Genomic DNA, 11,988 nt, shown 5'->3' on the forward strand with positions numbered 1-11,988 from the left:
TTACCTACAGGCTTTGACAGCAAAGCAACTGCTCGGAAATTTCATAAGCTGATGAATAGATTGGGCTCCAAAGAATACTACCTACAGGGAGAAGACTGGGGATCTCTTATTACCACAAACATGGCCCAGATGCTGCCACAGTGAGTAGCAAAGGGAATCAGTGCAGAGAAGGTTTCTCCAGTTCTTACCCTACCTTCTGGCTCCACGGTCCGGGTCCTGCCTTCTGTTTGCCCTGCCTCTCATCGCCTTCTGCTTTGTTTTCTCCAGGGGTATCCCCACCCCTGTGCATTCAGTCATATTCACGTGCTTTGCATTGACAGTGGTATTTGCATTCTCACGCTTTCTAAATTTCATAGAATCATAGAAGCATTTAGGTTGGAAAAGACCTTGAAGATCATTGAGTCCAACCATAAACCTAACACTGCCAAGTCCACTGCTAAACCAGGTCCCTAAGTGCCACATCTACACACCTTTTAAATACCTCTACCACTTCCCTGGGCAGCCTGTTCCAATGCTTGGCAAACCTTTTAGTGAAGAAATTTTTCCTGATATCCCATCTGAACCTCCCCTGGCACGACTTGAGGCCATTTCCTCTCATCCTCTCACTTGTTACCTGGGAAAAAGTGACCAACACCCGCCTTGTTACAACCTCCTTTCCTGTAGTTTTAGAGAGCAAGAAGGTCTCCCCCAAGCCCCCTTTCCTCCAGACTAAACAAGCCCAGTTGCCTCAGCTGTTTCTCATAGGACTTGTTCTCTAGACCCTTCACCAGCTCCGTTGCTCTTCTTTGGACACATCTTTCTTGTAGTGAGAGGCCCAAAACCGAACACAGTATTCGAGGTGCAGCCACACCAGTGCTGGGTACAGCATCACTGCCCTTGTCCTGCTGGCCACGCAATTTCTGACACAAGCCAGGATGCTGTTGGCCTCCCTTATCTAGGGAAGAGTTGTACAGAGAAAAATGGAGTGCTGTTTGGCTTCTCTTTCACTAGGCATGGAAGTAAGCTCTGCTGCATTTTGATTTGAGACCTCAAGGATCATCATTCTAAATCAGGAAGGAGATAAATTTAAAATTGGCAGGGAGAAAAGGAAGGAGCTCAGCCTTTCAGCAGCTGATCAGTACCACGAAGTATAGGACTTTCCTGGATGGAGATGGCACCAGCTGTACCATTTTTAACTCTCCCAAATTTTTTTGGAAATCACGATAAATGTGAAGGGCTTATGTATTTGGCTTAGTGAAATGCTTCTATTACAGCTCCCGTCAGACTTATTTTCTAGAAAATTTGGAAACAGAAAATGGCTTGATTTAACCTTCTATTCATTAACTTGATTTCAGATCTGTGAATCTTATCTTCGCTGGCAGAGAAGGTTTGAGAAGGATGATTTTCGTGATGCTTGGGGCTTATATACCATGGCTCATAGGCTTTACTAGGGAAGATGTTCGACGTATGTATCCTTTCATCCAGAAGAATATACATGAACTATTGCGAGAGTCTGGATACTTACACATCCAAGCCACCAAACCAGACACTGCAGGTAATGAACCTTCTCTATATCACTATGAACTTTGTATACTGACTGCTTAAGGCGTATAAACACATAGTTGAACAAAAGCCAACCATGTCTGAGAAGCAGTGAATTCTGGTGACTGAATGCAAGACATGGGGACAAGAGCTGTGTAAAAGGAAGTGAAAAGGAACCGCTTAAAGAAAGACGGAGACTACAAATATCACTTTTCAAGGTCTGTTAAATGGCATACCACTTCTCTATGGCAAAGAAACCCTTTGCAAAATGCCTCTTAAAGTAAAGCACAGGACCCTGAAATTGAAGCTTCTAGAAATAAATGTGGGTGAAAACAAGAAAAATAAGCAAGTGCAATGTGAATCTTGCAGAAAGGTAGACACAGCCATAATACCTGAAGCCAGAAGCATGATGTAGTGGGACCAGTAGATAAGGAGTCTGAAGAAAGGTATGGCCATCTCAGAAAAGTTACATGATTTATTTGTATAATATTATCAAAGATTATGGGGTATTCCTTTATTGAAATAAACCCTCATCAGGAAAGACAGCAGAGCTGTCTCAGACTGGCATCAGGTACGGAGACCATAGAAGGAATAGCACCCCATCCTGGCATTTAACTGGAAAAGAGGAAACTCAAAGTGAAACGTCAGCTAATGCCTAGTCTGTTGCTTGAACTGATTGCAATATCAGAGAAATAAAAGGAGACAAACCAGATACCAGGTTGGGGTTTTTTGGGTTTTCTTTTCAAAAGCCAAACAATGAAGACAGCCCCCAGAAAAACAAAGACCAGTATGTCTAGTGTCTGATCAGAAAACTAGCAGAAATGTTTTTAAAAGGAGAATTCATTTACAGGTGATAATATCACAGGGAAATCGTGCTTCAAATATCAGAGCTCTGGCAGGATCAAGAAGCTGTGGACCTAGTAATGGAACATATTTAATTTCCAAAAAAAGTTTTGTTGAGGTTCCTTCCCCCAGTGTTCTTAAAGACATTAAACTGCCTTAAGAAAAAGATTAAGTTCATGGGTTAATAACTAGTTAACATGAGAATTCATGAATATAAATAAGTAAGCAAGTTCCAGGGGAGAGAGAGTATCACAAAAATCTGTGCTGGCACCCGTACCTTTCAATATGATCTTAATTTCTCTACAGATAAAAGTGAATGGTTAAGTGAAAATCTGACACCTATCCAGGGTTTGGTTTAATCTAAAGATAAATGGTTTTGTAACTCTCTGCAGTTAAGTGACTGGTTGATTAAACTGGCCAATAAAAACTGATGTCAACAAAGTCCAAAGCAATTTAAGCAGAGGAAGAAAATCACGATGGGCTCTAGTTTGGTTGCTGCTATGTGAGAGAATCCAAGAGTCAAGGACAGTGCTTTGAAACGTCAGCCAGCTCAGACTTTAAGAGAATCTTACAAACTCTTAAAGAAAGCAAAAAGAGAGTAAGACAAAACACTAAATCCATGATATTTAGAATCTGTTCCACCCCTGTTTCATTAATATATTTTATAATCAAAAGAATACAAGAAGGGGAGAAAAAGAACCCTAAAGTGACCAAGCAGCTTCCCTACAAGCACTGTACATAGTCTAGGACTCTTTAACCTGGAAAAAAAGAAGAGCAGGGATTTTGTAGCACACTAAAATTGTGAAAGGTAGAAAATAAATAGGGGGAAAAAATACATATTCCCTGCTTAGTCTCAAAAAATATCTATATTATCAGTTTAGTTCTCATTAGGCAGGTTTAAAGCAAAGCTACAGTATTTTCACTCACCAGAAGCTGTGGTACCTAAGATGTGTACAGGTTGAATCATTAGTAAGCTGCAAACAAGACTGGTATTTCTGAGCATCCAGTCCATGAAAGTTGAATACAGTGATTCGGAGACAGCTTTCAGCTCAGAAAATGCTCACCTCCAGACGGGTCATATGTTAGCTGGCACATTTTAGCCTGCCCTACCTTTGCTGGTCAAAGCATTTACATGACTTTGATGTGTAGCAAATCACTTTAGGCCTGACAGCACAGGGAAACTGTTGTGCCAATGCACAAACTTACTTTGCATTAACTATGTCCACTATTAAATTGAAATCACATTGTGCATCATCTTCTACGCAGTCATTCAGTGCTAAAGTCACACTAAAATACACTTGAGAGTAGGCAATTCTAAGGATACTGTAAAACTACAGCCTGGAGTGTGGTACAGGAATTTTCCCAAGGCAAGCTCTACCACTGCTGAAGTAATCCCCACCCGTTTTACAGGTTAAAACACAGATATAATATGCTGTGTTTATAATGTTTGTTAGCATTCCCCAAAGGCAGGAGCAGATAGCAGATACACAACACTCCACTGTTGTTTAAATTACATAGAAAGTGAACAGCACTCAGGGTCCCAGTTAGCCATCCTAAGCAGGACAGCGCTCCCAAACAGTTTATCTGAAATTTCTTTTCAGAGTGTAATCCCTTTACATCTGAATTTGCTCTTTCTGCCACACATTACCAAGAAGCCCAGAGGATTTTCTTAACTCCTATTTTCTTTTGTATAGGAATTGCTCAACTTTATAGTGCTGTCAGTTATAGCCAAAATTCCATTGGGGTGAACTTTTCAAGAATAAAGTACTACCAGGGCTAGTAAAACGCACTCTTTACTGAATTCTCATAGAAAACTCTGAAGAATTGATGTAAGTCCAGTTTAACTCCCACTGAAGTATTTGCAATGCCAGGCAACTGCAATGGTTCTCTTCTTCTCTTGAATTAGGTTGTGGACTGAATGACTCCCCTGGGGGGCTTGCTGCATATATATTGGAAAAATTCTCTACCTGGAGAGATAAATCATTTCTGCATAAAGATGATGGAGGCTTGGAAAGGTAAGAAAACAGGTGCTCTTCCATGAGAGGACTCATTAAAAGAATGAGCGATGGTAACTAATGAGGAGATAGGTAAAAGACTGGCCAAAGCTGAATTTTGAGCATGAAAGGTTACACATGACAAGTAGTAGTGTAAACTCACAGCAGACTGCCTGCAAACTACTGCTTCAGCACCGGGCAGTTTTGCTCTGGGCACATGGGTGCCAATTAATTTGCTGCTTGAAAACAAGTGGAGAACAAGAACAACTGTTCTTCAGGGCATGAGCCCAATATAGCGTATTGAGAAACAGCTTCCAATGAAACGTCTTCATCTTTTTCTATCAATAGCAAATACACTCTTGATGAGCTTTTGGCCAATGTGATGATTTATTGGGTGACATCCTCCATTGTGTCCTCAATGCGATTCTACAAGGAGAACATCTCCAAGGACCCTGGTCTAACAGGTGATGCCAGGTAATGAAGTGGTAGGTGTAAGAAAGATTTGCAAATGAGATTGAACCACGTTTGCCTGTATAAACATTTAGATTACTTTAAAACAGCAAACTTAAGTTGTTAAAAAAAATAATCTAAGTTCTTATTTTCTTTTGATAAAAATAGTTGAGTCATTTTTCTTTTGAACCTGTAATTCACACAAAGTAGCTTGTAGCCAAGACAATGCAGCGGACATATCAAACTATATTCAGTCTTGTGTTCAAAATACAGGTCTATATACTTAGTCACCAAACAAATGTGATCTCTGGCTCAGTTCAGTTAAAACAAAACAGAAAATCAGGAGCATTTCCAAGAGAGACGTTTAAACTGAATTAGGAAGCATACGGCTTAGTGGTGGATAAAACTAACGACTACAAGTGTTAAGCACAAACTTGGGGAAGCAATCTGGAGAGCAGTACCTTCTAACAAACCAAGCACCTTCTAACAGCCACTGACTTTAAGATGACTATAAGAGAGGCTGACCAGAAAATGCTGCAGAACGGAATTCCATGTGATTGATCACACAAACAAATAGAAGAGTCTTTTCCTTTGTAGACCGAGCCAGCTTACCTTTCCTCAACTCATTCGTTACGCTGGTACTATAAATTCTAAAGTAAACTTGAGCAGGCTCATTTCTGACTGTCACAAAGAGGTGATGCGTCTTGCCATTTATCGCAAAACTGTAAAACAAGGTAAGTTTAAAAATAGGAAACGTTTCAAGATTGAACCGTGTGCGAAGTTGGCTCTACTTTACGTTTTTGGGTATAATATTCTCATACTCAAGGAGACTCAAATACAAGCAAAGCTTTTCAGCAGAGTACAAACCACAAAATGTGTCGCTGCGGTGAAGCTCTGCCAGCTGACTGTGGCAATTACTAGAGTCAGGAGGTTTTTATAGAATTTCCCCAGGACTTTTTTCAAAAAGGCACTTAGTTAATGTCCTCTAGGTTTGCAGTGTATGTTCCCACAGGGACTGCAGCTTTTTCCTCAGGAGCTAGTACATACACCACGGGTCTGGGCAAAGGAGGTCTTCAAGAACATCATCACTTACTCTTACATGCCACGTGGAGGGCATTTTGCTGCCTTTGAGGGACCAAAGCTTCTGGCACAAGACATCATGCACTTTGTCAGAAAGGTGGAACAGCTGTGAACATGCACTTTAGATACATATACAGAACAGAAGCAAGTTGTTCTGCCACCAGCAGAACCTTTACTTTGAGGGATCAAATAAATCCAATGTAATCACATAGAGAAAACAACATTTCATTTTGATAATCATTACAGTACTAAAATTGTTAATGAAGCTCTAAAGCTTTTCTAAAGAATAAAAGAAAAAACCCCAAAGTAAGCAACTTGTCTTCTTTCACTCCTGGCACCGTATCATTGCTGCACTCATAGTTCAAGTGTAACAGAATACATGAACGGTTTACTGCAGTAACACTGCACTCATCTGGGGAAGAGAGTAGAAAGAAACCAGCCCCTTGATCCTTAGAACGAAGGCTTCTGTTTAAAAGCTTCTTTAAACACTTGAGTGCTAGCGTCTGAAATATGCATTACAAGCAGCTTTGGTGGAAGTGTAAAGGGTTTTGATCTCCTGAGCACAAACACTCCTACGTTCAAGTTATATTTCATTCAAGAGACCAGGAATTACATATTCAAGTGGGCAGCTGCACACAAGGCAGCTTTCTTCATTCTAACAGGTTTTCCCCCTACGGCTAGCTTTAGCAGCTACTACACTATGTAAACAGATGTTTAATGGATAACAAGGCAGAGACAGCGTTCCTAGTGTGCTCCAAGCTCAAAAATACCAACTTAATTTCCTCTTCGTTCTTTATCATTCCATTCCAAATGGTAAAGTTAAAATATGCACCAAGCGTAGCAGGTTACTTCAACCTTTACCCTCATTTCAAACGATTCTTATCACACCATCGTGCAATTTTTGCTAGCAAGAAGCTGCAAGCAACCTTGCTACCAGTAGGCTCGAGTTTCTCTTCAAATGGGATAGGGCTGTTTGGAGCTGTTAAGCTCACTACATTACAGACACTTCTAAGTAGCTGACTGAAGGTTAAGTCCAGCAGACACCTAGTTTTGACACACTGTTCAAAGCTCTCAAGTGTTTCTCACCCTCCCTCCTTCTCCCATTCTGCACTAGACACCAGGCCAGAAGAAAGGGCTCAAGTTCTGCTCCCAAGTAATACCTTCTGACTTTGAACAGGAGTTTGACAAGTAAAGATAGTGCTGAACTTGATCACACTCGCCTCACCGCCTCTTCACATTTCATAAACATTGAAGAGTCTAAGACTTAGAACTAAAACAAGCAAAAAACTAACTTTTATTGTTGTTGTCTTAAGTGAGAACAAGCTAGCATATTGGGACAGGAGTCCTATGCAGGAGCGGGCTGGAAACTAATGGGAGAAACAGCTAGGTATTGTGAAGGAGAATAGGAAAGATAAACATGGTTATCTAGTGTTTAATAGGTGTCTGCACGCTTGTAGAGATATATAGCTATGTAACTGCATGAATGATTCCTGCCCTGAGCCTGGTGGCGCATACAGCTGCGGTTTGTGTCCGGGCTCAGAGATGTAAATAGGGGCTTCTCTGTTTTGGTGGAAGTGTTTCTCTTTGCATAAAAAAAGAGGGAACGAAGGGAATGACCCCAGAGGTATGTTCAGAGAAGGCATGCTATGTTTCGAACTTTTTGACTGAACCAGTTCTTGTTTGGTGTGCCCTTCCACCTATGTATAATGTTAATCCAAAAGAAGATGATACTGTTTACACTTTGAATGTCGATCATTGTCTTTCTGTAGATGCTAATGTAGTAGGAGGCTGTGATGGGAACGTGTCGCAGCAGTTCTTCTCTTATCCGGAATAACAGCAGGGAAAGCATTAAAGAGTTAAATCACCTTGTTTGGTAGGCAGTTAAGCATGTGAGTCAAAATTGCCACTGCTTTTTGTTGTTGGTTCAAGGACATGGCTGTGAGGATTTTGATGGTATGTGCTGCGTGGATTTTAGGCGCCCCATTGCAGCAACATGTTACCAAAATCTGAGAAGATGTCAGCCTTTTGGGGCATCCATTCACTCAATTGGCAGTATTGTTTGTTTGCTGTTACCTTGGTTGCTGTCATGTTTGCAAGGGCCCTGCAGAACATGGCAAACCTGGTACTAGCTGTTCAAAAACAAAAAGGGGAAATTGTAAAATTGTACGGAACAGAGACAGTGGGTTATTCTGACGTTGATAATATGTCTTAGTTGCTTTTTTATTTGTTCTATTACTTATACCTTGTTTTTACTCGTTCGGTTTCAAAGGTTCTTTTTGTGCAACAGGAAGGGGGAGATGCAGGAGCGGGCTGGAAACTAGGACCATGCGTGGCGGTCAGTTTGCTGAGGGGAATGTGCTCGAGCTTGTCTGGACAACAATTAACATGATGAGATGTTTACAGAGCACAGGGGAGTGGGGGACGGATGGCGCCAAGGAAAAGTAACAGCTTGCTGTTAATTGATGGCAGCTAACCACCAATCGGGGATTGCCTAGTATGCAAGGCTTAGCTTCAAGAACCAATCTGTTTCAAACGCGCAGCTTCTGAAAGTGTATAGAAACTCGTGCTTCTGTACAATAAGTTGACATTTGCTTGCATCAAGCTGCGTCCCGTCTCTTCATTCGCCGCAGTCCTAACTTCCTCTGAAGAGGGTTAGAGCAGAAACCACTTGATTTTAGTTCTAACTGTATATCTAACTGACCGTCAAGGCTGTTGGGCTAAAGGTTAGTAAAAAAATAGGAAGACGTGCTTCCCCACTTCCACAGGGCCAATCAATCTCTTTTTGTCACCAGTACAAGACCTCCCAATTACTCAGAAGTCCCACTCTTTGTTTGGATTATTAAGTAACTGAAATTGAGTTATAGAGAAGTCTAATTTTATCAAATAGATAGGCAAACACTCGAGTACTCACTCAAGCCTGATCAGACTACAAAGGTCTCCTTTTACGGGTAAGAATGGCTATAGCCTTTTTAGTAAAGGCCAAGTGTATTAATAGTCATGTACATTACCCAGAGAGAGTCCCAAGCAATCAGCTAATTTAGTAATGGCCACATTAAAACTCGGGAGGGAAAAGGTTTATCCAGTATTTGCCAGTTCAGCAAGTACACAGCAGGAAAGTTTTACTCCCAACGCGCCAATTAGTCTCCTGTACCATAACTCAGGTCCCCAAAGAATCACTGTATCTTTGTGCAGCTGTGCCTTAAAGGGTAATTGCTTTCAACAGCCATTCAGGAGATGAAAACAGATGGACACGGTTCAACTACAGGAAGGTAGTAGACGCCCTGAATAAAGGATCCAGACAGACAAGAATACACAGTTGTATTTGATAAAGTTATCGCTTAAAGCGGCACCAAAGGTTATTCGATATTCCATTGAAGTTCTACAGAGTGTGGGTCATTCGTGAAAGCCTTTGAGCGCCGCTGGTGCTTGAAACCAGACATAGTCCTCCCAAGTAGAGGTCACATGCTGAGGAGCCGAGGCACTTCTGTTGATGTCTCCATCGCAGGACAAGTTAACAGCTAGTTTCCTCCCTCGAGTCGGCACCTTATAGTTGAGCTTGGGCCGGAACCAATCAACACCACAATCATGGTGTCCTTGGAGCATAACAACAGTGCCCATGACAGGGAGAGCCTTCAGCTCACTGAAGACATCCGCAACAAAGAGCGAGTGAAAGAGCTTGTGAACGCAGGATGCAGTTTTCAGGCTCTCCTCAGCACCGCCCTCACAGATACCCTCCAAGCTGAGCTCATAGAGCTCCTTGGGGCTCATGACATTGCCTCCAAGTAGAATAAGAACCCGAGGAACCAGTGTCAAACTAAACATTATTTCCAAGCGCTGGAACATTTCCTCCAGTTCTGTCAGCACCTGCTGGCACTTCTTGCTTGCCAGGTCCATGGAGGGTGGCTTCTTAATCACATCTCCATCCTGGAAAACAAAGCAAAGAAAGATCACCACATTTCATTATTAGGAAACATTAGTACCAACACACCCTTCAGAAAGCATGGCCCATCCCATCCCTGAAAGTTAAGGAAGGTTCAAGGGTTTATGTGCCTTTTAAGAGATACAGGTACCCACGTACGGAATCAGGAGACCCAAGATGAACACAAATGGCTGCCCTATAGCTACTCAGTTTAAATCTGAACCCCACTACTGAGGAATGTCCACGAGAATTACAAACTCCATATTTTAAAGATCAGCTATCACTCCAAAAAACACCTACCAGCCTTTTTTCTTCAAGTTGTTTGAGTAACAAACAAAGCAGTGGCATGCTTTGAGCACAAAGTGGAACAACAAGAGATAAACAGCAACTTTTTGAGACCTTTAGCCACCTAACCTAAAGGTTTTTTTAGTTGTTTGTGGGTTGTTTTTGTTTGTTTTTTTTTTAATGAAGTTGTGGTAACACTTAAGGATACAGCTACAACTGCACTGCACTTTACAAGTGTTTGGCACATGTGAGAAACTATGGACTAGGGTATTGTTTATTAAGATTTATGTTAAGCCCAATGTAAAGGTCAGACAGCAAAAGATATGAAATCGCTTATGCAAACAGCCACCAGACACCGCTTGTGTAAGGTAGGATAACCGCAATCGCTTACACAAACTAAACCAGATACCGCTTGTGCAAGACAAGATAACCACCAGATGTCCAGGAACAGACAGAAACAGGACAAACAACCCCATATAAGGACATATGAGTGAGGGGTCAACTATGGGACGAAGGAGGAAGACTTCTTACTTTGGCCTCAACGACCACCAGGAGGCAGAAAACGACCCCCTAACAACAACCGAAGCATGCGCAGAGTACCTCCACTACTTCATGAACACGGAAGTAAAGATGTATAAAAAGGGACTGTTTGAACTGCTCAGCACGGCAGTTGGTGGAGCGCAGACTCCCCTGCCGTCCAGCGCTGTTTTTGCTCATATTCTACTTGCTATAATTAATAAAATTTTAATCGGATTATGATCCGTTCTGGTCTCAATTTATAACAACTTTTATATTTTACATATATAAAAGAATTAGTACAAGACTACATTTCTTAGACTTAGGTGCAGCATGTAGAAAAAAGTTTCAGCTTGTGTCTTTACATACCTCTTTTGATGTTCTACTCGCTGGCTCAGTTTGACTTCTAGAAGAAGAAAAAAAGATGATCAGAACTTAAAATAAAGCACTCGTAACCAACATAAAGCCGTGAAAACAGTTTATAAAACCTGAACACCAAAACACTGTGTTCTGATAGTCTTATGAATACGGAAATTTATTTCTATACATAAAGTGTGCTCTCCTGGTACATTCAGTGCAACTGAAATAAAACCCCAAATCCCATTCCTTCTTTGTCCCCAATTACTCTAAGATACAGAATACAGCAGTGCAAGAAGAAGTCCTCACATATTTTCTTTCTGCTCTCTAAGTCTCAAAACTGTGAAGACTGTGCTACAGTTTTCGGTTCTTAAATAGTCAGCCATCCAAATATGAAGGCACCTTCAGGCAATCTGCATAGCCCCACTATCACAAACAGGTACCAGATAGAGCACTTTGGTTTCTACACTCCCCTGACAAAACAAGAACAGTTGTCTGTAGAAAAGTGTTTCTTTGTGGAAGCCCAAGCACTGTGTTCAGGTACCTACTATCCTCTAGCCTAAAGTGACTACCAATAGCAGTAGAAACATCACCTGAAAGCAGTTCCAAGGATTTTCTGTGGTCGAGGAGGCCTGTGTTAAAAAAATAAGAAAAAAAGCCTGGATTACCAGAATTTGCTTTAGGATCATCTTGAACATGCTACAATATTTTAGGAAACACTTATGACACACAAGCCCTTGCCGAGATTCCACATACTCATTGGTCTGTACCTGCATGCTACTCATGAATCAAACATGCAACCGTCCATCAGTTAACAAACAATTCATACATCATCCAAAGCGTCCCACGAGCAGAGGCAACCCAAAGGCTGCTGTGCCGGTCCTGCACAAATAGAAAGGCTCATTCTTCCTGCCACTGCTACACCACCACCAGGCTCGCAAGTACAGCCACGTACCTCCTGAACATGAGGAAGTGCTTTAGATTACCACACCAGGGTTTCTCCATCCATTTGCCTTGAGGAAG

General features: G+C 41.6%; 2 protein-coding genes across 2 annotated transcripts; one reads left to right on the top strand and one right to left on the bottom strand.

Moving 5' to 3' along the window:
- Positions 1-959: 959 nt before the first annotated feature.
- On the top strand, positions 960-7,150 carry LOC308057422 (epoxide hydrolase 1-like; the record flags this gene model as incomplete). The annotated part of the gene is given in 6 exon segments (XM_080411529.1): positions 960-964; positions 1,335-1,534; positions 4,271-4,379; positions 4,707-4,832; positions 5,798-5,831; positions 5,833-7,150. Coding segments are annotated over 6 exon segments (642 nt in total). The 3' UTR covers positions 6,001-7,150.
- A 2,131-nt stretch (positions 7,151-9,281) lies between these two features.
- Positions 9,282-10,030, bottom strand: LOC308057415 (MAD2L1-binding protein-like; the record flags this gene model as incomplete). The annotated part of the gene is made up of 1 exon (XM_080411527.1): positions 9,282-10,030. Exon 1 carries the CDS (start codon positions 9,780-9,782, stop codon positions 9,282-9,284), a length of 501 nt encoding a protein of 166 aa, XP_080267653.1. The 5' UTR covers positions 9,783-10,030.
- Between the last annotated feature and the right edge of the window lie 1,958 nt (positions 10,031-11,988).

This window comes from Falco punctatus (assembly GCF_963210335.1).
Source record: "Falco punctatus genome assembly, contig: scaffold_58, whole genome shotgun sequence".
NCBI classification, from domain to species: Eukaryota; Metazoa; Chordata; class Aves; order Falconiformes; family Falconidae; genus Falco; species Falco punctatus.